At 38.1% G+C, this 22,109-nt stretch overlaps 2 protein-coding genes across 2 annotated transcripts; both read right to left on the minus strand.

Moving 5' to 3' along the window:
* Window positions 1-1,065: 1,065 nt before the first annotated feature.
* Window positions 1,066-4,392, minus strand: LOC130717461 (heat shock 70 kDa protein 18-like). Its single transcript, XM_057567692.1, has 2 exons — window positions 4,069-4,392; window positions 1,066-3,671 (listed from the first exon to the last, which is right to left on the minus strand). The coding sequence occupies exons 1-2, from the start codon at window positions 4,280-4,282 to the stop codon at window positions 1,066-1,068; spliced, it is 2,820 nt and encodes a 939-aa protein (XP_057423675.1). The 5' UTR covers window positions 4,283-4,392.
* A 1,592-nt stretch (window positions 4,393-5,984) lies between these two features.
* On the minus strand, window positions 5,985-8,554 carry LOC130717472 (uncharacterized). Its single transcript, XM_057567707.1, has 4 exons — window positions 8,212-8,554; window positions 7,635-7,774; window positions 7,289-7,550; window positions 5,985-7,114 (listed from the first exon to the last, which is right to left on the minus strand). The coding sequence occupies exons 1-4, from the start codon at window positions 8,552-8,554 to the stop codon at window positions 5,985-5,987; spliced, it is 1,875 nt and encodes a 624-aa protein (XP_057423690.1).
* Window positions 8,555-22,109: the final 13,555 nt, after the last annotated feature.

The following is a 22,109-nucleotide window of genomic DNA, read 5'->3' on the forward strand; positions in this document are numbered from 1 at the left end:
AATTCATAGGATTTTTTTTCTAAAAAAAGTGTGAAATCCAGTTTTTTTTTTTAAATCAAAAGAATATACTACAAATTTATCCACAAACAAAAAGACTATAGAATATTAAAATTCCCCTGCAGCTACTTTTACCAGATAATTTTAGTGCAAAATAAATTATTTCAAATTCTACATTATTACTTAAAATTTAAAAAATCTACCATCACTACCAGAAAACAGTCTAGTAGCGACCATCGATTTATCCTCTCTCTCACTAACACCTTCATTTTAAAATATTTCTTCAAACAGGTTTTATAAATGATACTAATAAAAAGTCATAAATTTTATTTTTCTAAATTTTAAAATAACTAATCCAAAAATAAACTGATATTGTAAACTATAAATTAGTTTCAAAAAAACCTGCATTTCACCCTATATATTTTTTTGGAAAGTGCATTTCACCCTATATTAATTACCTAAAATCTAGTGTTTGGGTCGATAAGGTAATTTTTGAGAAAAAAAATTAAATCGTTGTCATATGAAATATAATATTGAAGGACTAAATTTAATGAAAGAGAAATTTAAAATAACTAAATTTGATGAAAGAGAGTTTTTATAGACTAAAAATCATGTGAAAAATATACGTGGACACCTATATGTAATTAGGATTGTCACGTGGGTTGATGATTGGATAAAAAATATTTCAAAAGTAAGATTATACTGATCAAAAAATTCCAAGAACTAAAAATTATGAACTATTTTTATATGGACCGTTTTACATTATGGTGTGTAAGTAAGGGACCAAATACATATTTAATCCAAATTTTAAAATCACTCGTTAGAATTATTTTATATATCCAAACAAAGTATTTCATAATTTAAAATTCCTTCAACAGACACCTAACCTAGTTAAAATTAACTACATAATCACATGCTAAATTTTAAGTTATAAAACAATTCATTCAACCGATAAATTATTCGTGAAGTCTAATTAAAAGTGTATCATGTATTCATGTGCATGGTCTTTTTTCTGTTTTTTTTAAGCTGCTTTATACCCAAAAAAAAAAGTATATAAAAGTATACTACTTACCAATCGTGAGGCTTTTCAAATCCCGTCAGCGCACAAACATCATACAAAGCCTTCTTCCATGCTTTGATTGCATATAAATCTTTTCCATTATTTTCATGTTTGGCCATAGCATCAGCATAACTGTTTCTTACATGCCTTACGTCTGTGGGTGGCACTTCGTAGAAGATTGGCAAAACTAGCTGGTTTTTCCCCTCTTTATCCTTGCACTCAAGAATCTTGATAAGTTCTTTAAGACACCATTCAGAGTCTGCATAGTTTTTAGATAAAATGACAATTGCAAACCTTGATTCTTCAATATCATCAAGAAGTTTCTCGATTGGGACCCCACCCTCCAATGACTCATCATCTTTGAAGGTCGTGAACCCCTCCTGGCACAAAGCATAATGGAGGTGCTTTGTAAAAACATGTCGAGTGTCACTTCCTCTAAAACTGATAAAAACCTGGTAGCGGGCGGTTGAGTCGTGGCTTAAACTAACTAATGATTCTTCCCACTTCTTTAAGGACTTCTTTTTCAAGGAAGTCGCCACCTCTTCAATAAATCCAGGTAAACCATTGCATTTGAATGCAACTTCTTGTGCCACTTCAAATAGAGCAGATTGAGAATTAACACCAGAAAGTTTCCGTAGTAGTGTGAAAGCTTCATCATTAGATAAGGGATCCAGAGAAATTGAATGGTCACATCCCATGCAGATGCAGTCTGTCTCGTCACGTGTGGTCAAAAGGAATTTGTATTGTTTGTTGTTATAAGGAATACCTAATTCTTGCAGTTTAGACTTTGCCGGAAAATTATCCAAGATGACCAGAGTAGTTCTATCCTTCCTTTCTAATGCCAAAATTATTTTCATGATTCTTACAGCATCAGTGTCATGTTTTTCAAACACGTTCAATGTCCTTGCAAATTCCTCTTGAATGCTCTTCGTGTCTTGATTCTCGGACACAGGGAGAAATATAACTTTATGAAAAATAGTTTCATACTCTTCTATCTTATCTTTGAGTAACGTTGTTTTACCAGAGCCCCTCTTTCCATGCAATCCAATTACGTTGAAATTATCATCTTTTAGCGCCTCTATAAGTTTCTCTGAAGCCTCTTTTGTATTGTTGAAATAATACCCAAAGGTACCAGAAGGAAAAGACTGTAAATTTGGGGTTGGTAATATAGGGCAAGTATTATGTTCTGCTTGTGCCTCCAAGCGTGAATATGGAGTATCTTTTCTAGAATTGTACTTCTCTGCTTCCAGTGCCATCTTCTCAATCTCCTCGTTCGAGAGTCTGCTCTTGTCATTTGTAATAGTGATCTCATTCTTTTTTCCTGTTGTCTTATCCTCAGCAGTGACATTCATGATACCATTGATATCAATACGAAGGCCAACAGTGATCCGAGGAACACCCTTTGGAGCAGGAGGAATGCCAGAAAGCATGAACTCACCCAACAAGTAGTTGTCCCTGGTCCTAGATCTTTCACCCTGGTACACCTTGATCAACACAGCAGGCTGATTGTCTGAGGATGTAGAGAAAACCTGTTCATCCTTGACCGAGATCGTAGTGTTCCTTTGAATCAGGACAGTCATGACACCACCACAAGTTTCCACACCAAGTGAAAGGGGAGTGACATCCACCAACAGAAGATCCTTAACCTTCTCATTACCCTCACCACTCAATTTAGCAGCTTGAACAGTAGCTCCATAAGCAACAGCCTCGTCAGGGTTGATGCTCTTGCAGAGCTCCTTACCGTTGAAGAAAACCTGCAACAATGACTGCACCTTGGGGATCCTAGTAGACCCACCAACAAGAACAACATCATCTATGTCACTCTTGTGTATCTTAGCATCACACAAACAGTTCTCAACAAGCTCCATACACTTCATAAAGAGGTCCATATTGAGCTTTTCAAACATGTCACGAGTGATTGTGGTGTAGAAGTCAACACCTTCACACAATGAGTCAATCTCAATGGTGGTTTGTTCGGTGGATGAGATAGTTCTCTTTGCCTTTTCACATGCGTTCCTCAACCTTCTTAAAGCCTTCGGGTTCCCACTAATGTCCTTATTGTGCTTTCTCTTGAACTCCTCAACAAACTTGTTGACCATCCTGTTATCAAAGTCTTCACCTCCAAGATGGGTGTCTCCGCCAGTTGCCATAACTTCAAAGATACTGTTTTGATCAATGTTGAGAAGAGAGACATCAAAAGTACCACCACCAAGGTCAAAAACCAACACATTATTCTCATCGTTAGTGGTGGTTCTCGTGTCAAGGCCATAGGCAAGGGCAGCAGCGGTAGGTTCGTTGATGATGCGCATGACATGAAGTCCCGCAATGATACATGCGTCCTTCGTGGCCTGGCGCTGAGAGTCATTGAAGTATGCTGGGACAGTTACAACAACTTTCTTCACAGTGGAACCGAGGTAAGCCTCAGCGATCTTACGCATCTTCATGAGGACCATGGAGGAAATCTCCTCTGCAGTGAACTGCTTCTTGTGATGCATGTAGCTGACAACAATCATGGGCTTGTCGCCGGGACCAGCAATGACCTTGAATGGCCATAGCTTCATGTCACTCTGAACGGAAGCATCAGAGAATCTCCTTCCAATCAAACGCTTCACATCTACAGCCACAAATTAATTCAATTAACCAATAAGCAAAACTGTCTCATTAATTAAGCATAAATATGATACATCCTGTTCCATCAAAATAAAGAGAACAAGAACTCCAACACACAACTACTGCATAATATTAATATATTCATAGATGAAAACACACGAACAACGTTTATGCAAAGCGATTTATGCAAAGTGTAATGATTTCATGAAAGCTAAGTTGAATAGAATAAGTTAATTAATTAGTAACAACGTATGTACTTGTAAGTTGCAAATAACAGATTAATTATGATATAGTATGATCGCAAGTAAGTGACGTAACAACGCTAAAAGTCTATGAAAATTTGAAATGAAGTAGTGGAACTTTAAACATATATTAACATGAAATAAGGAGGGGTATGCTACCGAAGACGCTGTTGGTGGGGTTCCTAGTGACCTGGTTCTTGGCAGCATCACCGACCAAGAGCTCGTAATCAGTGAAACCGACGTAAGAGGGGGTGGTCCGGTTGCCATGGTCATTATGGATGATTTTGACACTGTCATACTGCCATACTCCGACGCAGGAGTAGGTGGTGCCGAGGTCAATTCCAATAGCAGGACCCTCTCCTTCTCCAGCCATGGATATCGTGAGGATTAATGCAGCAGCACAGAGAGAACGAAGAAAAGAGAAGAGCAGATGAATGGTTAGTGTGGTCAACTAAATCAAGCTTTTGAGTTTAAATGATTAAATCTAAATCTGCTACTCTTAGCATGGGCCAAGAATCCAAGATGAATTAATTAGAAGATTTATAATGTATCAGTTGAATGAGAGAGAGTGGTGAATAAAAAGTTCACATACACTTTAGACTCTAAGAATCAATTGAAGAGCGAATTAAGTAATTGTGCGCACGTGAGAATGAAAGGCATTTTATGGCGAGTTGTTTCTCGAGCTAACACCGAGAGTGAGAGAATTAGTTACTGTTGTCGATCGTGAATATCCTAGTTGCACAAAAAAGCAATGGTTAATGTGGTCAAATAAATAAACCAAGCTTTTTGAGTTGAAAACTTGAAATCAATGATATCTACTACTCTCAGGAAAGGACAAGTTGAATTATAAAATGAGGCTTCTTTCATGTCATCTTGGAGGCAAAAATAAAAATTAAAAATTTAGGACCCTAACCTCGTCTACCGACTACCATTCCTAAGAGAGTCTTCCCCGAAACCATTAGTTCTAGCCGTTTGTTCTCTAGGTTCCCCTAGATTTTAAAATGTTTTAAAAAAAAGAGAGGGATTTCGTGAGATCGAAAAGCTGAGTGAGGTGTTAATTTAAAAAATCCGTTAAGTAACTAATAACGGTATCTGCGGGGTTTATTGAAACATCACTAAATAAACCCCATTAAGTTACCATTTTTTAAGTGAAAGTATTAATAAGATGTAACACAATTGGTAGATAAATGAACTCTTCAATTATTTATTTTAAAGTTCGATTTCTGGACGGCAGGCCTATCCCATTTAACGTGATCTCCAAGACTCGATGAATTAACCTCATAATTGTCGGCGATGAGAATACCTTAAAATTGTGCAGTTGATTATTTGCGCCCTTTTGTCTCTTTGCAGCTTATGTAGTTAATTTATATGTCAAATTATGGATTATACAGATCATCATATATTAGCCTTAATCTTTTTTACATTGGCTTTTGCCGTCTTGGGTCTCAGTTCAAATTTGAAAGCGAACACACTCCTTTGTATATGCTATCTTGTACTTAGGTTCGGTTAGTTAGTTTTGTTTTTCTGTAATAAAAAATAATAAAAACTCAACTACTACAGCAAAAGTCCACCAATAACCTCTTAAAACCCTCCACAAGCCAAAAGCATATATATATAGACACACACGCAGGGGCGTAGGCAGGAATTTCAGAAGGGGTGACTAGGATCTAAATAAATATAATTTGTACGAAAATTTCAATTCTTATCAAATAAAAAATTTGCTAAAAAAACACATAGGTATTTTGGTGTGAACAAAAAATTAGTTTGAGTGCAAGAGATATTTAATAAAAGCATAAGAAACATAAGATTAATTTGGGTGCAAGAGATACTAACCGGCTCATAAGTATTTTGGTGAGAACAAAAAATCATGATCAACAAAAAGACTATCTTGTAGATAATTGAAGAGAAGAACCACAAAATATCTCTTCCACACCAAAAAATTATCAGCACAAAAGTGCGTCTACCTTGTAGATAAAGATGAAACCTGCAAAGTATAAACAATTTATTAAGATACATTCATAGTTAATATTCTCAAACATATAGTAAGATCAAACATATACCTTCACACTTGAAGGCTAAAGTTGTGCTCGTCGTTGTTTCATAGAGTAAAAATCATCAATTATCATATCGCTGGTATATTTTTCAGCAATTTCCTTTTCAATATAAACAACCATGTAATCAGTGAGAAAATCATCTTCCATCTTGTTGCGCAACCTTGTTTTTATAACTTTCATAGCTGAAAAAGCACGTTCAGTGGTTGCTGTTGATACAGGAAGAGTCAAAACAAGTCGCAACAATCTATCAAGTAAAGGATAGACAATTGATTTTTCACTCTCAACTAACTTTTGACACAATTCACCAATAGTGGACAAATTCTGAAAGTTGACATCTTTGATCACATCAAATTCATAATGTTGCAATTCATATGGTAACTGAATCTTTTCTTGGCCAGAAAAATCCGAAGGATAGAATTTCTCAACAAGACTGCAAATATGCTCAACATTAAATGACTTGAATGAATCCTTAGGATCTAAAGCTGTGCTCAATTTAAGAAGTTCAGTTGCTTGCTCACTGAACCTGCTATTCAATTTTTTCAACTGATAATCGATGACAACATTAAATACATCAATACGGTAATGGTGCTCTATTGTCACTTTATCCTTTTGACGACGAGATCGAATTATGTCAGAGAAAGAAGAGCTCATGTCTGGAACTTCAATAGATCGACTATCACAAAAAGATCTAACATTTTGTAGAAGAGAATCCCAACCAAAATCCCTTAACTCTCGAATTAATGATTTTGTGGTAAACACCAAACAAATAGCATTCAAGATGTCTTGAGTTTTTTTTTGTAAAGCTTGACAAAGTTTGTCACAGATTCCCGTAAGTTCTTTCATCAAGTGTAAAATGAAAACAAATTCAAATGACATTAATGATTTGAAAGCATAAGTGGCATCACCTCGTTGAGAATAAGTAGATCCTTCAATGGCCAAGTCTTCAAGAACCGTAGTTGTTGCATTATACAATCGTAAAAGATGGGTTATTGAATTTAAGTGGGAACTCCATCTAGTGTCACCGGGTCTTTGTAGTGTGCTAATTTGATTTGCCCCCCTTCCTGTTTCAATCTCATCATTTGCAACTAAATGTGAAATTTCATTTGCATAAGCAGCTTGCAACTCATCATTGCGTTTACAAGAAGAACCTACAACATTGACAATCATATTCAAGTTTTGATAAAAAGCATGAACATCAACTACTTCTTTAGCCGAAGCAACGAGAGCAAGTTGTAACTGATGAGCAAAACAATGTACATAATATGCATAAGGACATTCTTTAAGGATCAAAGCTTGTAAACCATTCCACTCTCCACGCATATTACTAGCCCCATCATATCCTTGGCCCCGAACACTTTTAATGTTGAGATTATGGTGAGATAATATAGAACAAATTCCTTCCTTAAGAGTATGTGAAGTAGTATCTCTCACATGTATCATATCCAAGAAACGCTCCTTAACATATCCATTCTTGTCAACAAATCTAATGACAAGAGCCATTTGCTCCCTCTTAGATTCATCACGAGCTTCATCAACAAGTAAACAAAATTTTGCATCACCAATCTCTTTACGAATATCACTTTGCACCTTCCTTGCAAAAACATGTAAGATTTCTTTTTGAATAGTGGGTGATGTGTACTTTGCATTTTGAGGGGCATTTTCCAAGACAACTTCATCTACTTCTCTATTATAAGAAGCCAAAAGTTTTATCATCTCTATAAAATTTCCCCGATTTTTAGATCTCACACTTTCATCATGCCCTCTAAAAGCACAAGCTTGAAATGTCATCCATTTAACGGCATCCACAGAAGCTTTAAGACGCATGCGATTACATGAAATTTGTTGTGAAGTTTGCTTTGATAGAATTTATCAATATGACAATACTGATTTTTGAAATCTTCACAACATTTAAGAGCAACATTATGAGATGAATTAGGACCGTCTCCTACATGAGTTAAAAAAGAACAATCTTTTCCACTATTTACTTTTCTCCAATTTCTAAATCCTTTTGAAGTGAAAGGACTTGATTTTTTAGAAAATAAATAGCAAGGAAAGCAATAACAAGCATCCATTTCAGGCGAGTACTCTAACCAAGGAAAAGTTTCAAACCAACGAGCTTGAAATCGACGATGTTGATCTTGAAAAACTGTAAGAGAGAATAATAATAGTTAATTACTAAAAATATAAATAATAATAGATGTTCATATGATATTAATAAAAAGAAAAATGGATAATGTAGAGTACATACCAGAAAACGGATATTCATCCATCAAAAATTGATACGGTCCAAACTTTATGTATGCTCTTCTAATTTCATCTTGTTGATTAACAAGATAATCCAAAATTCTTGGACGCTTTCCAGGATCACGAATCAAAGCATCAATATTGATTCTTTCTTGTTCAATCCTCAAAGCTTTTGAAGGAGGTGGTTGGACAAGTTGCTCTACGGTTGATTGTGTTGGTTGTCCAACTTCAACGATATTTGAAACATTAATATCTATTGAAGTTGGTGAAACAAGTGAAGGTTGTGCTTGTTCATCATCTCTCTCTTTTCTCTTAAAGAAAAAGTCAATAGTTTTCTTCTTCTTCATTTTTCAAGCTAATAAAATAAACAATTTGAGTAAAACAATAGAGTTTGAGTAAAACAATAGAATGTGCAAATAAAAAATGAATTATATAGTAAATTTATCACTAGTGGAATAAAATTGATTATAATAACACAATACATGACTTTGATTATAACTTCGAAGTTCTTTCTATATTTAATCTTTTTCTTAACATTCAAATAAACAATTAACACTAACAAATTCATCAAAAAACAACAAATTAAAGCAATAACATAACAAGAAGGAAGCAACGAAAGCAAAAACTCTTTATTGAAGGCTAAATCTTAAAGGGAACTTTTTACAAACACTTGGTGTGCATATATTTTTCACTTTTTTTTCAAGCAAAACACAAGCACCACAAATTCAATCTCATATAATCAGACCAATTAAGCAACAAAAAAGAGAATTGAACCAATAAATTTGAGTTTGAACACATGAAAATTTGAATTTCCATAAAAAGTGATATATGAAAAAGTAATAGCAAGAAAGAAAGTAGATTATAGAGAGGTTCTAAATGTTGTACCAGCAAAATCTCTTGTTCTTTCTTGCTTTGTTTGAGTTGTTTCTTCAATGTCATAAATCCAATTAGACAATGAAGTCTTATTCTCTTTGCCTTTGGCCTTTTCCCTTGTTTTTTTCCTTCTCTGTTCTTCTTCTGTTTCCTTAACCAGCAGTAACCACGCTTTTGTTTCTTTATTTTTAAATTGTAGTGTCTTTGCTTTAAATTGTACTAGTGTGTGGGACCCGCATATGTGTTATTAAAAGAAAAAAAAATAGAAGACTAGGTGCTCACGTGCAGACAGCAGTAAATGGAAATAAGAAAAGAAGAGGTGTCGTGTAGCCTTGCCCACTCACTCACATGCTATGTCCCATGGGGTGACTACATTCAGCTTCAATTTTTTTTCCCTTAGAAATGTTAGGAAGCCAGGGGTGACTAAGCACAGGGAAGTCACCCCTGTGCTTCCGCCACTGCACACACGCATTATGCATTGACGCCAAACCAACAACCCCTAACGTCTACATCCCTGGTAGGGGTCCCCATTTAAAATCGAAATAGGCGATAGGTACTACCAGACGGATCCTATCAATAGGGTTATGTATAGGCATTTTGGGGTCTAAGGCGAAAAATGTTAAAGTGACTTTCCTTTAACAAGAATCTTATAGAGACTTAAAGGAGTATATCATATAAATGATTAAATTTTTATATTAATATATCTTCTAGTTTTTTGAGCTGAGAAATCATTTATTAGAGTTTTACAATTAAGCAATTCTTACATTTCACATTCAATAAATAAGATAGTTAACTCATTCAATATATCTTTGTTGACCTTATATATATATATATATATATATATATATATATATTTGAAAATGTTGACTTTATATTTAAACAATTTTAATATTGAAAAACTTCTTTTAACAGTAGCTGAAGGAATAAGAATGAAAATCACAGTATCAGGGAAAAGAGAGAGCGTGAGAGAAGAATCAAAATGGGGAGAAAAGTGTTTCTATTATTCATTGTGAGAGAAAAATACAATAAGGTCCTTATATAGACCCATTCAACTAACTAGCTTACAAATCTGTTAAGCCTTAACTAATCACACAATTAACCCCGTGAACATTGGGATTAACTACTTAACACCCCCCCTTAATTCCAATTGTTCAACAGACAAACAGAAATCAAATTGCTGAAAAAGTAAACAAAAAACAGCAAATTCAGTAGCAAAAACACATCAAATTCTGCAGCTCTTCAAATGTTGCAATACTTCCGGAACATCAAGCTGCAGACTCTGCAGTCTTCATCAAAAGCTAACAACATTCAGCATAGCTCTCATGTTCCTGAACCTCTCAGTTTTCAAACCCTTAGTCATAATATCTGCCACTTGCAAATCAGTTCCACAGTGCTTCAAGCTGATCTTTCCTTTTGTTACTTGATCACGTAGGAAATGGTATTTAGTCTCAATGTGTTTACTACGTCCATGGGAAACTGGATTCTTAGCCAAGTCGATAGCAGATTTATTATCCACTTGCAATTCCACAACTTCACCAATATCCACATTCAATTCACTCAACAATGAGGATAGCCACAGTGCTTGACAGGCTGCACTACAAGCAGCTATGTACTCAGCTTCACAGGTTGAAAGAGCAACCACAGATTGCTTCCTTGAGCTCCAGGAAATAGGGGCACCGGACAAGAGAAAGACATACCCTGATGTACTTCTTCTATCCACCTTATCTCCACACCAATCCGAGTCTGAAAATGCTACAAGTTGTAGCTTAACCTTCCCTTCTTGATGTGGAAATAAAATGCCATAGGTCAATGTCCCTTTCAAGTATCTCAAAATCCTTTTCGCAGCAGCTAAGTGTGATTGCTTTGGCTGAGCCATGAATCTACTAACAAGCCCTACTCCATAAGAAATTTCTGGTCTGCTATGACAAATGAATCTTAGACAACCCACAAGCTGTCTAAACAAAGTAGCATCAACTGAAGCTTCATTCTCTGAAAACTCCAGTTTCAAGTTACCTTCAACTGGCACTGTGACTGGATTACAATCAATCATGTTGAACCTCTTTAGAATTTCAGAAACATACTTCTTTTGATGCATAACTACTCCTTTCTTGGTTTGAAGAAACTCAATACCAAGAAAATATGCTAATTCACCCAGATCAGACATCTCAAATTCTGATTTCAGATTCAGTTTCAACTTCTCTATCTCAGTTTCATTACTTCCAGTGATTACCAAATCATCAACATATAAACACAATAGTAAGACATCAGAGTTACTAATTACCTTGATGTAAACACCATGCTCTACTGTGCACTTCCTGAAGCCAGTTTGAGTGAGGAAAGAATCAATCCTTTTGTTCCATGCCCTTGGAGCTTGCTTTAAGCCATAAAGGGCTTTCCTCAATCTCAAAGCCTTTCCATCACTATCAGCAACCTCAAAACCAGGAGGTTGAGAAACATAGACCTCTTCTTCAAGAGGACCATTTAAAAACGCTGATTTCACATCTAACTGCCAAAGTTTCCATCTATGCCAACTAGCCAAAGACACAATTAATCTTACTGTTTCAAATCTGGCAACTGGAGCAAATACTTCACTGTAATCGAACCCTTCTCTTTGCATGAAACCCTTGGCAACTAGCCTTGCTTTATGCTTGGCTATACTTCCATCTGGTTTCAGTTTAATTCTAAAAACCCATTTTACAGCAATTGGAACTTTCCCTTGAGGCAGAGGTACTAGCTCCCATGTTTTGTTCCTTTCAATTGCTCTAAGTTCTTCTTTCATGGCTTCACACCAAGTGTTATCCTTTATTGCTTCATGGAAAGTCACAGGCTCAGCTTCAGCTGAAAGAGCCAAGTGAATCAATTCTCCATCATCAGTGATTGCACTATCTGGAAAAACATTATAATCATTGAGTCTTGAAGGCATGCTTCTATTCCTTGTTGACCTTCTTTCAGCTGCAACTGGAACTGAATTGTCAGCAGTTACATGCTCATTTACTTGCTGTGTTGTAGTATTATCTGAATCAAGAAGCAGCTTGAGGACTGGCTCACTTTCTTTGTTGAAATTCTTCCAAGTGCTAGCCTCATCAAAGTAGACATCCCTGCTGTAGACTACTTGCTTGGTTTCAGGATTCAAGAGTTTGTAGGAACCTGTTGGATGATATCCAACAAAAACCAACTGCTCACTCTTGTCGTCAAGCTTTCTCCTCCTTTGATCAGGCACATGTCGGTAACAAACTGAACCAAACACTCTCAAGTGTTTCACTGAAGGTCTCCTTCCAGTCCATGCTTCTTCTGGTACTTTTCCTTCAAGCTTGAGTGTAGGACATCTATTCAGCACATAGGTGGCAGTAACAACAGCCTCTCCCCAGAAACTGTTTGGCAACCCCTTACTTTTTAGCATACTTCTCACCATATTCATTATGGTCCTGTTTCTTCTTTCCACAACACCATTGTGTTGAGGTGTATAGGGAGCCGTCACCTCATGAGCTATTCCATTCTCAGTACAAAATCTTTCAAATTCAGTGGAAGTAAATTCACCACCTCCATCAGTTCTAAGCACTAAGCTGTTTTCCAGATTGCTTTTCAGTCAGAACTTTGAAGTTCTTAAAATTGTAGAACACTTCACTTTTAGCCTTGATCAAATAAATCCACATTTTCCTACTGAATTCATCCACAAACAGTACAAAATACTTGTTTCCACCAATTGAGGGAACCTCAAATGGTCCACAGACATCAGCATAGACAACATGCAACAAGTCACTTCCTGAAGCCAGTTTGAGTGAGGAAAGAATCAATCCTTTTGTTCCATGCCCTTGGAGCTTGCTTTAAGCCATAAAGGGCTTTCCTCAATCTCAAAGCCTTTCCATCACTATCAGCAACCTCAAAACCAGGAGGTTGAGAAACATAGACCTCTTCTTCAAGATGACCATTTAAAAACGCTGATTTCACATCTAACTGCCAAAGTTTCCATCTATGCCAACTAGCCAAAGACACAATTAATCTTACTGTTTCAATTGTATTTATTTGTGGCTTCCGTTTCTTTACCTCTTCAAATAGATTAATTGAGTTTTAAAGTTTTACCTTCAGTTACATACTCACATGAATTCAACCGTTAAATGTCTTGTGGTATTAGAATATTAGCTTTATTCCTCTTAATTGGACGATACGTTGGAGAGCACCAGTTTCATTTTGTACTTCAAGTTTCAATCATCCTTTTAATAACTTTAAAATGCTATATCTCCTGTTCAAAAAAAAATGCTATCTTTGTTGGGCTTGGAGAATAGCATAATGGTTGGAAGTAAAAAACGCTTCACCATCTTATAAGAGAAAAATGAAAGAGAATAGTGGGAAAGAAAAGGAAGTATCTTCCTCTCCCTTTAGTGATGGAAAATGAAATAATGTCTTCTTCTCATTTTCTTTTCTAAACATTGTTGTAGAGACTCCAACATGTTTAGATTATGAGTGCACACAATACCTTGCATGTGACTGTGTTAACCTTGGGAAGCAAACCCGACATTAGATTTCACCGAAGGTCTACCGGAAATTTTACTTTTTCAAAGCAATGGTTCTTCCACTTTTGCAACATTTCTTCCTAATTTTCCAAGAGTAGCAACTGTTAAGAATATATATATATATGAAAACGCAAATTTCTACCTTGAAATTTAGCTTATGTGCGACTTAAACTCTTACCTTTTAAAATGTCTATTTATAACCATAAACTTTTTTAAGTTCTCAAAATCAACCCTCTGTTAACATTTTTGTTAAATTTTGTCACATGAATTGCACATGACATTTTCTCTCCCAGAATTACCCCTCTTAATGAATAAATGAAAAAAAAATGCTTGGTTTCTTGCTAGATTTTTTTCCTCACCTTTTTTTCTTGTATAGCCATGTTTGGTAATTTATTGGTTACATACTAATAAAATAGCAAAGTAAATTCTAGTATAGTATTCTTCTCAATAGCACATCCCTAAATCTACCACATTCTTCTGCTTTAGCTTAGGAGTTAGGACTACTACTCCCAACAATACTTACATATCCTTCCTCTAATATCCTATCCAAACCAATATAAAAAATAGTCTTTCAATTTAATGATTGAAATTGAAATAGACCTCGATAACAAGCTTGTCTTCATTACCATTAGTCAGTTCATTATCAGAAATCGTCTCAGTAGATCTTATAGTAGAAATTGAATTATGTGATGAATGTTTAGGAGAAAAAAGCCTTTAACAAACTAGTAATTAATAACTCGTTAATAAGAAACGATAGATGTGTTGTCATAAATCTAATAAATTTCCAAACATGGCTAAATGAAAAAAAATGTAGGAAAAAATGTGGAAAGAAATTAAGCATTTATCACTGATTCATTTATAGAGGTAATTTAGGGAGAGAAAATGTCATGTGACAAATTTTGTTAAAATTTAACAAAAATGTTAACAGAAAGGTAATTTTGCACACTTAAAAAGCGAAAGGTTATAAAAATATCTTTTAAAAGTTGAGGGCTTAAGTCGCAGGTGAGTAAAGTTCAAGATAGTTTACTGCAAAATAAATAAATAAATTATGAACAATAGGGTGTCCACTAGGGTGGACTACCTAAAAGGTAAGGAATGAAACAATGAGAGATTTTACAACACATTGATATCAAGCATCTCCTTTGATGATTTAGTACAAGGTAGAAACATTGAAATTTTTTTATTTCTTAGGAGTGAATACCCAAGTTGGTCCTTGAACTTAGTGCAGTCTGGTCCCCTCTACTTGAAAAATAGCTCCATAACTCCTCCAACTTGCCAAGTCAATTCAGGTTGGTCCTTTTCACTATTTTCCATTCGTCCTTGGAACAACAAAGCACATGTGTCAGTTGATCCTCGTGGCACCCAATACATTCCCCCCCCCCAAATCTTTCTTTCAGATGAGTCCTTGATGCGGTGGCAGGCATGCTTTGATTTGACCATTATTCGGGCAAATACGTCCTTGCCACCTTTGGTACTTGAAACGAGTGGTTCTAAAAGAGGAAACTTCAGTCTCCATCTTCCTTGCCCGTTCCAGAAGCAACAAGCATTCCTTGGGAGAGCAAAGAGGAAATCTAGCGAATGGGGCTTGACATCGCAATGGAAGAGTCTTCGATGCATTATGGTGGTTGTAGAGGAGGAAGGAACGAAGACGGTTGCACTAGGTTCTTCGTCCTCGACGTGAAGGTATGCACTTGTTATTTTAAAGTCATTCTTTGTTGAGGTACGGTAGAGTCTAATTTCAACATTTTAGTGTGTTAGTTTAGCATATAGCTTTCGTTTAGGGTTTAGGAAGAAATGGTATAATGGTTGTGTTGGAGTGGTGGAAAAATTTTGGGTTTTGGGTGGTTATCATACATGGGAATGAGAAACAAATTCTCTTACAGTTTGTGAGGATACCATCAGTTGGTTTTGTGCTTCGAAGGTTATGATTGTGTTCTAATCAGAAAACCCCCAAATTTGTAATATTGAAACTTTGATGTTGTTACTTTTGTGCTTGTGTTATGTTCAATGTAAATGGATTACAAAATGACACGTATATTACACCATGGAGGAAAGCTTATGGTGGAGGAGGATACTGGAGGTGTGAGATATTATGGTGGTCAGATGTGTGTTTGGGAAGACATTGGTTGTGACACCTTTAACATATTTATGTTGGAGGACTTGGCTGAAACACATTGTTATCCCAGGTTTGAGAAAATTTGGTGGAGGAATACTTAAACTGATGTTAAGTTGATCTAATTCAAGTTATTGGAGATGATTTTATAACATACATATTTATAGTAGCTAGGTCAAACAACTGGGAGATTAATGTGTTCTTTGAGCATCATATTGAGAGTGATAAATATATTGTTGAACCTGCACCTGCACATGATGATGCAGGTACTGATTAGATGTTGGAAGGTGATGATAGTGAAAATAATAATGCTGACAAGGAAATGATGGATGAGAAAGGAAAAAAGGTTTGTAAGGGGACGAAGCCCAGTAGGGGGTAGAAGCCCATGCCAGAGGTTGATAGCATTGAAACAAAATCTCTTGATTGGGGGCGGAAATTATGAAGGTAATGCTAATTCTGAAACTGACAGTGGATATGAGCCATTAGAGGTTCAACAACAGGAGTGATCTTGTGAAAAAGGGGGCTTGAGTTATCATAGTGAAGAGCTACACAACCCTGCCAGCTCAGGTGCTGAAGAAAACTCAAGCAAGAGATCAGTTTTCCCTCAATATAGAGACGATGCTAGGTTTGGGAATGTGTACTTAGAGCTTGGGATGGAGTTTGCTGGCTTGGGGTCATTCATGCATGTTGTCAAATTGTCAAATACTACACTAAAGATGCAGAAAGACAGATCAGATGGGTGAAAATGACAAAGAGAGGGTCAGGGTTGTTTACAAATATGATGAATGCCCTAAGAAGATATTATGTGCTTGGAGTAAGCCACAACTAAGTTTTCAAGTGAAGACATTTTATGGAACACACACTTGTTGTAGAACATTCAAGAATAAGCAAGCAAACACAAAGTGGGTTACCCAGTGGACTGGGCGAGACCCCAGGGTCCCTCGCCTAGGAGCGCTAACCTCATACAGGGAGCGCGCCAGGGACTTGGGTCTCTCTCCCCGAGGCCCAACTGGCCCATTTAGATATATTAAAGGCGCGAAAGCCCAACTCAGCCTCTATAAATAGGAGGGGGACACCAATTGTAAATGACTCTTAGCTCATTGGAGAAATATTAAGATTGAAATTCAGTTATTCTCTCTCTCTCTAAGCGGTCAGAGCTTCTCTCTCTAAGGCATTCATACCGTTTTCCTCACACTTTGGGTACTCTACCCCATTCAATGTTCACAGGATAGAACATTTGGCGCCGTCTGTGGGGAACGGTAGATTTCGATTCCCGGACTACGTGGATCGTGATTCAGTTGCGTGAAGCTCGATTTTCTGTGCGATTTCTCTTCAGTTTTTCTTGGTAGATCGTGATTTGGTTCCCGCGCGATTCGCAATTTGATTTCGGGAAGTTCAAGTTTCTGTGAAAATTCGTGCGATTCAGAGGCTTGCGGTTGAATTCTCGGTTCATCAACAGAGCCTGATGGAGCCATCTCGCCAACGACGTGGCAGGGAACCGGAGCGAAGTTACATTTCTTCCCCGCGCACCTCGAGATTGGATAGACACCGCCGTGCAGAAGCACGTCGTGCTCTAAGCGGTGACTTACGGTTGCAAAATGAGTGCCTGCAGGAACAATTGAGGTACTATCACCTTCGGCAGTGGAATCAAGAAGAAGAGGAAGCTGAGGCCGCTGTTGAGGTCAAGCCTTTCTCGGCAGCAGTACGAGAGGTGACTGTGCCGGACGGTATGACACACCTCGCGTTGGAAGCGTCCGACGGGAAAACCGATCCGAAGGATCACTTGCTTCTTTTCAATGCAAAGATGGCGATGAGCGCGGTTTCCGACGCAGTAAAGTGTAGAATGTTTCCTTCCACACTCCGAGGAGCAGCTATGGATTGGTTTGTGGCTTTGCCTCAAGGATCCCTAGCCAAGTTCCGCGACTTCTCATGAAAATTCATTGACCATTTCTCCGCGAGAACAATCGAGGATCTGTTTGACATGCGGCAGCAGGAGCGTGAAACCTTGGAACAATATATGAAAAGATACAGTGTTGCATTCGCAAGGTTTGAGGAACTGGAGCCACGCATGTGCGTGTGCGCTTTCAAAGGCGGTTTATCCCGGGGAAAGTTTAGTCGCGAACTAAGTAGGGACCTGGCATGCTCAATGATGGAAGTCCGCGCCCGAGCGCAAGACTGCATCCTAGAAGAAGAAATTGAAGCACACAAAAGGAAGCAAGAGAGGGCGGTGAATGTGGCGCTGGCGAGAAAACGGGTACAGGATGAGGAAGCAAGTCGCGAGCAAAAGGTTAAAAAAAGTTGGTCGATCTGTTAAGAATAACAAGGGAGGACGACTCAATCGGCGTTCTCGCCGAACAGCCGAGGCGAACCAGCGAACGAGGCCGAAGGGGCGCTCAGGTAAGGAATTGACAAAATTACTCTTGAAAGCAGGAATTGAGGACATGAACAGGGAAGGCAAGTGCAGAATGGACCTAGGGTGCGAGGCGAAGAATCGGCCCAAATGGTGTGAGTACCACAACTTGGAAGGCCATGACACCACCGACTGTTTTACGCTTAAGGGTCAAATCAGACAGCTACTCAAGGCGAGACAGCCATGGGCGACGAAGAGGAAGGAAGCTGAGGAAGGCGAGAGCGGCGAGGGCGAAGGAACGGTGGAAACAGCTAACGTGATCATTGTCGGGGGTCGCGAGGGTGGCGATGGCGTATCAACAATAGGGCAAAGACAGGCAGGGGTAACAACATCGATGCCAGGCTGTCCAGCTCGGCCTGGATACGAACACCCAGACATAGTAATATCGTCCGCAGATTTTGAGGGAATCAAGACCCATACAGATGACCCCTTAATGGTAATGGTGAGAATCAGAGGTTTCAATGTGCAGAGGGTGCTATTGGACAAAGGTAGCTCGGCCGACATAATCTACGGGAACGCATTTGAGCAGTTGGGACTGAGGGACGAGGATTTAAGGCCATACACAGAAAATTTGGTAGGATTTTCGGGGAAGCAAGTTCAGGTGTGAGACCCAAGTTTTTAAGCTTAGAATAAATCGATAAAATTCCTATTCACGATTAGTTTCGATGTAACGTGAAGGAAAACTGAACAAGTGTTCATCAAATGGAATAAATTTATGAAGGAGAAAGTTCAGGAAAAGGCTAAGGATAACATTAGAATCGATATAAGTTATAGCGCAAGTAATATTCGCTTATACCTAGGACTAGAGCGTTAATAAACGACTAATTTACCTTTAAAGGCACGATAGAAACTAATTCAAAAAATCTTCAGAGAAATGTTAGAACTTCTCTTAATCCTTTCTATGACAAGCGTTTCGATACGAAACCCTGTAATGTATGAACGTCCGAATCTAATTCTCGGAAGTTTGCCGAAACTAAATCCCTGATAGCTCAAGAACCTTAAAATAAACTGTCGATGAAGACTTTTTCTATTCGGAGCTTCAAACGAAGATTCCACACGTGTGTACCTATTTCTTTCGATATTTCTAATCTTTCTTCAGAAAGAAGTTTTCTCATCCGACATCAACTGCACAAAGTAGTTTTTCGGGTAAAATAGATTTACACCGACTTTGGATCGTTTGCTTTAATTCTGAGAAACCTGTTTCGAGTTCTGGAATTCTGTCTCCAGAACCTATCTTAGAATTCACAGAGGAATGCACAGGAAAAATCGGAATCGCGAAATTTTCATTTTTCCCGCGTTTTCCATCTTCTATAAATAGCATGAAAAATAAAAAACTTCATCACCACCATCAACACTAAACCCGCGAGCTTGAGAGGAGAAGGGGAGGAAGTTATTTTCGCCGTTTCTTGCCTGATCGTTGCACCGACAGTTGCTACGCGAAGACCTCGAGGTATAGATGTTATTCCTTACCTCTGATCGTCAATTCTGTCGCTTTTCTCTATGTCTTTCTGTGCTCAAAGTTTCGAGCTTTTTGTAAAACTGTCCAAATAACTTGATTTCTCTGTCTAAACCTATTCTCTACTAACCCAAGAGTACTTCTAGCGGATTACATTTCGCCGAATCTCGCTGAATCGCCGCCGAGCTTCAATTCTGCTCAAAAACCCATTTTTCGGCTAAAGTTTCGCCCTTTAGACTTAAAACTCTCGACTGAGCTTAGCGCCAGTAGGATTAGTTGTCATAAACGTCATTGGTGACGTCCCCATCTAATTTGTTTTTCGAAATTCCAATTTTGAATTTCCGAGCTAAAAACACTGACCAAAATACCCCTGCGTCAGTTTTCGATCCGATAATTTTTCCGAGCTTTAATTTGCCTTAGTTACGACTAATGATAACCTAGGAATCAAGTTTGATCGAAGAAAAAGCGCCGGACACATTTGCATGTGTGTGGCCGAGAGCACCTCAAGGGGGGGAGGAAAATTTCTCTTTTTCGAAAACTCGTCTTATCGCGTTAGATTATCGTACTTCGGAGTTTATAATTCTTCGTGTAACCTTAGTAATTATTGTTTGCTGAGTTTCTGACTGATTGTGATTGAATTATGTGATTTCGCTCTAAGGTTCGTTTGAGGAATTCCGTGGAGCGGAAGGAGGAGATCGTGAAGGAACGCTGCAGGATCGCACTGGAGGAACTACAGGTGAGGGCTACTCACTGAATACTAGCTAATGCTTTAGGCGTCGACGAATTCGACTTGATTTATTGTTTATGCACTTGATTGTGATTGACTGGGAAATGTTTTCTAGAGGCTTCGGCTTAGTGAACTAATTGAGACGTGTGTCTCCGTTTTCTAAGGCTTCGGCTGACATTGTTGATTATTTATCGCTTGAATTGTTGTTGATATTGATTCACATGCTATGTGCTAAATGGTTAATCTAGGATGTGTTGATATATGTGCCATGACTGTTGGGTTGTGTTACTTTGATTACGCAATTACACATATATTTGTTGTACGTCAGAGTGAGGATAACGGGCAGTTATGCCACACTCATCATGAGATTTTGGGAAAGTTTGACGGGACGAACGGAGGTTCGGGCCTTGTTATTTTTTTAATGGATCAAGACCTTCTCTGGGAGTTACTTGGGATTATGGGATCTTTTAAACTCATAAGATTGGAGATAAAACTAAATGGAAACTATTTTACAAGGAAAATTCATAATACGCTAAACAACCTCTGAACCCTTTAAATAATGATAACAATCTCAGATGAAAGCTTAGGGTTTGAATATTAGTTTTGGAAAATGAGAAGTGTCGCCGAATCCAAGTTTCGGAGAAATTAATAAGTTTCTGAGTATGTTGATACTCTTTTTCTCGATGAGCGGTTTATTTGTTTGGCTATCTAAAGGATAAGCCGGGGAACTATAAGTCCCAAGCACATTAGTACTCTTTGCTCGCTGAGCAGTTTTTGACCATCGGAATTAGATGAGTCGGATGACTTGAGAAGTTATCACGAGTGATTGCACTCTTTTTATATTTAGTTGTCTTTTGTCACAGAATCGACATTTACCTTAGGGTATTCTTTTTAGAGACAATAAGTTAGCTAGAACACGTGACGACGTGATGAGTGAGGTCGGAGACGTTGTTTGGCTAATCACGTTGCATTCATTCACACATTTTGAGGTTTATACACGGTGGGATGCCGGACCTCGGTGGATTCCAAAATGGTCATAAGACCCGGATTTCCACATAAGAACACTGCGGTGATTCTTAGTAGCATACAGAAATGGCAGTCCTGCGGGTATACTGCTGATCTGACTACATTTTGTTTGGTGTAAGAGACGCCCGAGCGGAAATGGTCCCATTGTGGCCGGTGCTAGGATTGACTCGTTGGTGCCCATCCTTCCGGATTGCATCTTGTTCCTCGTCATATCATTCATGCACCATGCATACTGACTTAGTTGCCGAGTATGATTGTTACTTGTTAATCTTACTTGATATATGTTATTTGTCAGTAATTATCATTTACATTCAATTGGAAGATACACAATTTATAATGCTATCACAAACTTCTAAGCTTAAGTAGTTATCCCTTAAACTTTATCTACTGGGTGTATTACTTATGTAATTCCTTGAGTTGACCCTCGCATCTGCTGTTTGTGTTTTGGCGGACTACGCCCATTGTCAGATGTCCATGGCGGATTGGTTTACGATGGTCCACCCTTCGGGGGGGACTAGGTTTAAGATGCTTGATCAGGAGATCCCCGACTCATGGGTGGTCGACCCCGCTGGCCACAGAACGATCTACTCGGGGAGAATAATGGAGGATCGTGTCGACAGTCTGGGACATTTGACGGAGGGAGTACTGAGGCGTTACACTGTCAGCTTTAACCTGCCACCCGGCGTGCACTGTGGACCCGGTGTAGAAGCACCACCACCACCGTCGTCTTCCGACGACGAGGACCCCTTGGAGGAGGAGCCTGTGGGAGGGATTTCATCGGACTCT

Source organism: Lotus japonicus, chromosome 1, assembly GCF_012489685.1.
Source record: "Lotus japonicus ecotype B-129 chromosome 1, LjGifu_v1.2".
Classification (NCBI taxonomy): Eukaryota; Viridiplantae; Streptophyta; class Magnoliopsida; order Fabales; family Fabaceae; genus Lotus; species Lotus japonicus.

Excerpts from the sequence above, each read along its gene's own strand:
- LOC130717461 (XM_057567692.1), bottom strand. The coding sequence starts at position 4,282 with ATGGCTGGAGAAGGAGAGGGTCCTGCTATTGGAATTGACCTCGGCACC. Across the intron at positions 3,672-4,068 it reads CCCCACCAACAGCGTCTTCG|ATGTGAAGCGTTTGATTGGA; the intron begins GTAGCATACCCC and ends TTGTGGCTGTAG.
- LOC130717472 (XM_057567707.1), bottom strand. The coding sequence starts at position 8,554 with ATGAAGAAGAAGAAAACTATTGACTTTTTCTTTAAGAGAAAAGAGAGA. Across the intron at positions 7,775-8,211 it reads GGATGAATATCCGTTTTCTG|CTTCTGTGGATGCCGTTAAA; the intron begins GTATGTACTCTA and ends TGCGTCTTAAAG. Across the intron at positions 7,551-7,634 it reads ATAATAGAGAAGTAGATGAA|GTGCAAAGTGATATTCGTAA; the intron begins GTTGTCTTGGAA and ends TTTGCAAGGAAG.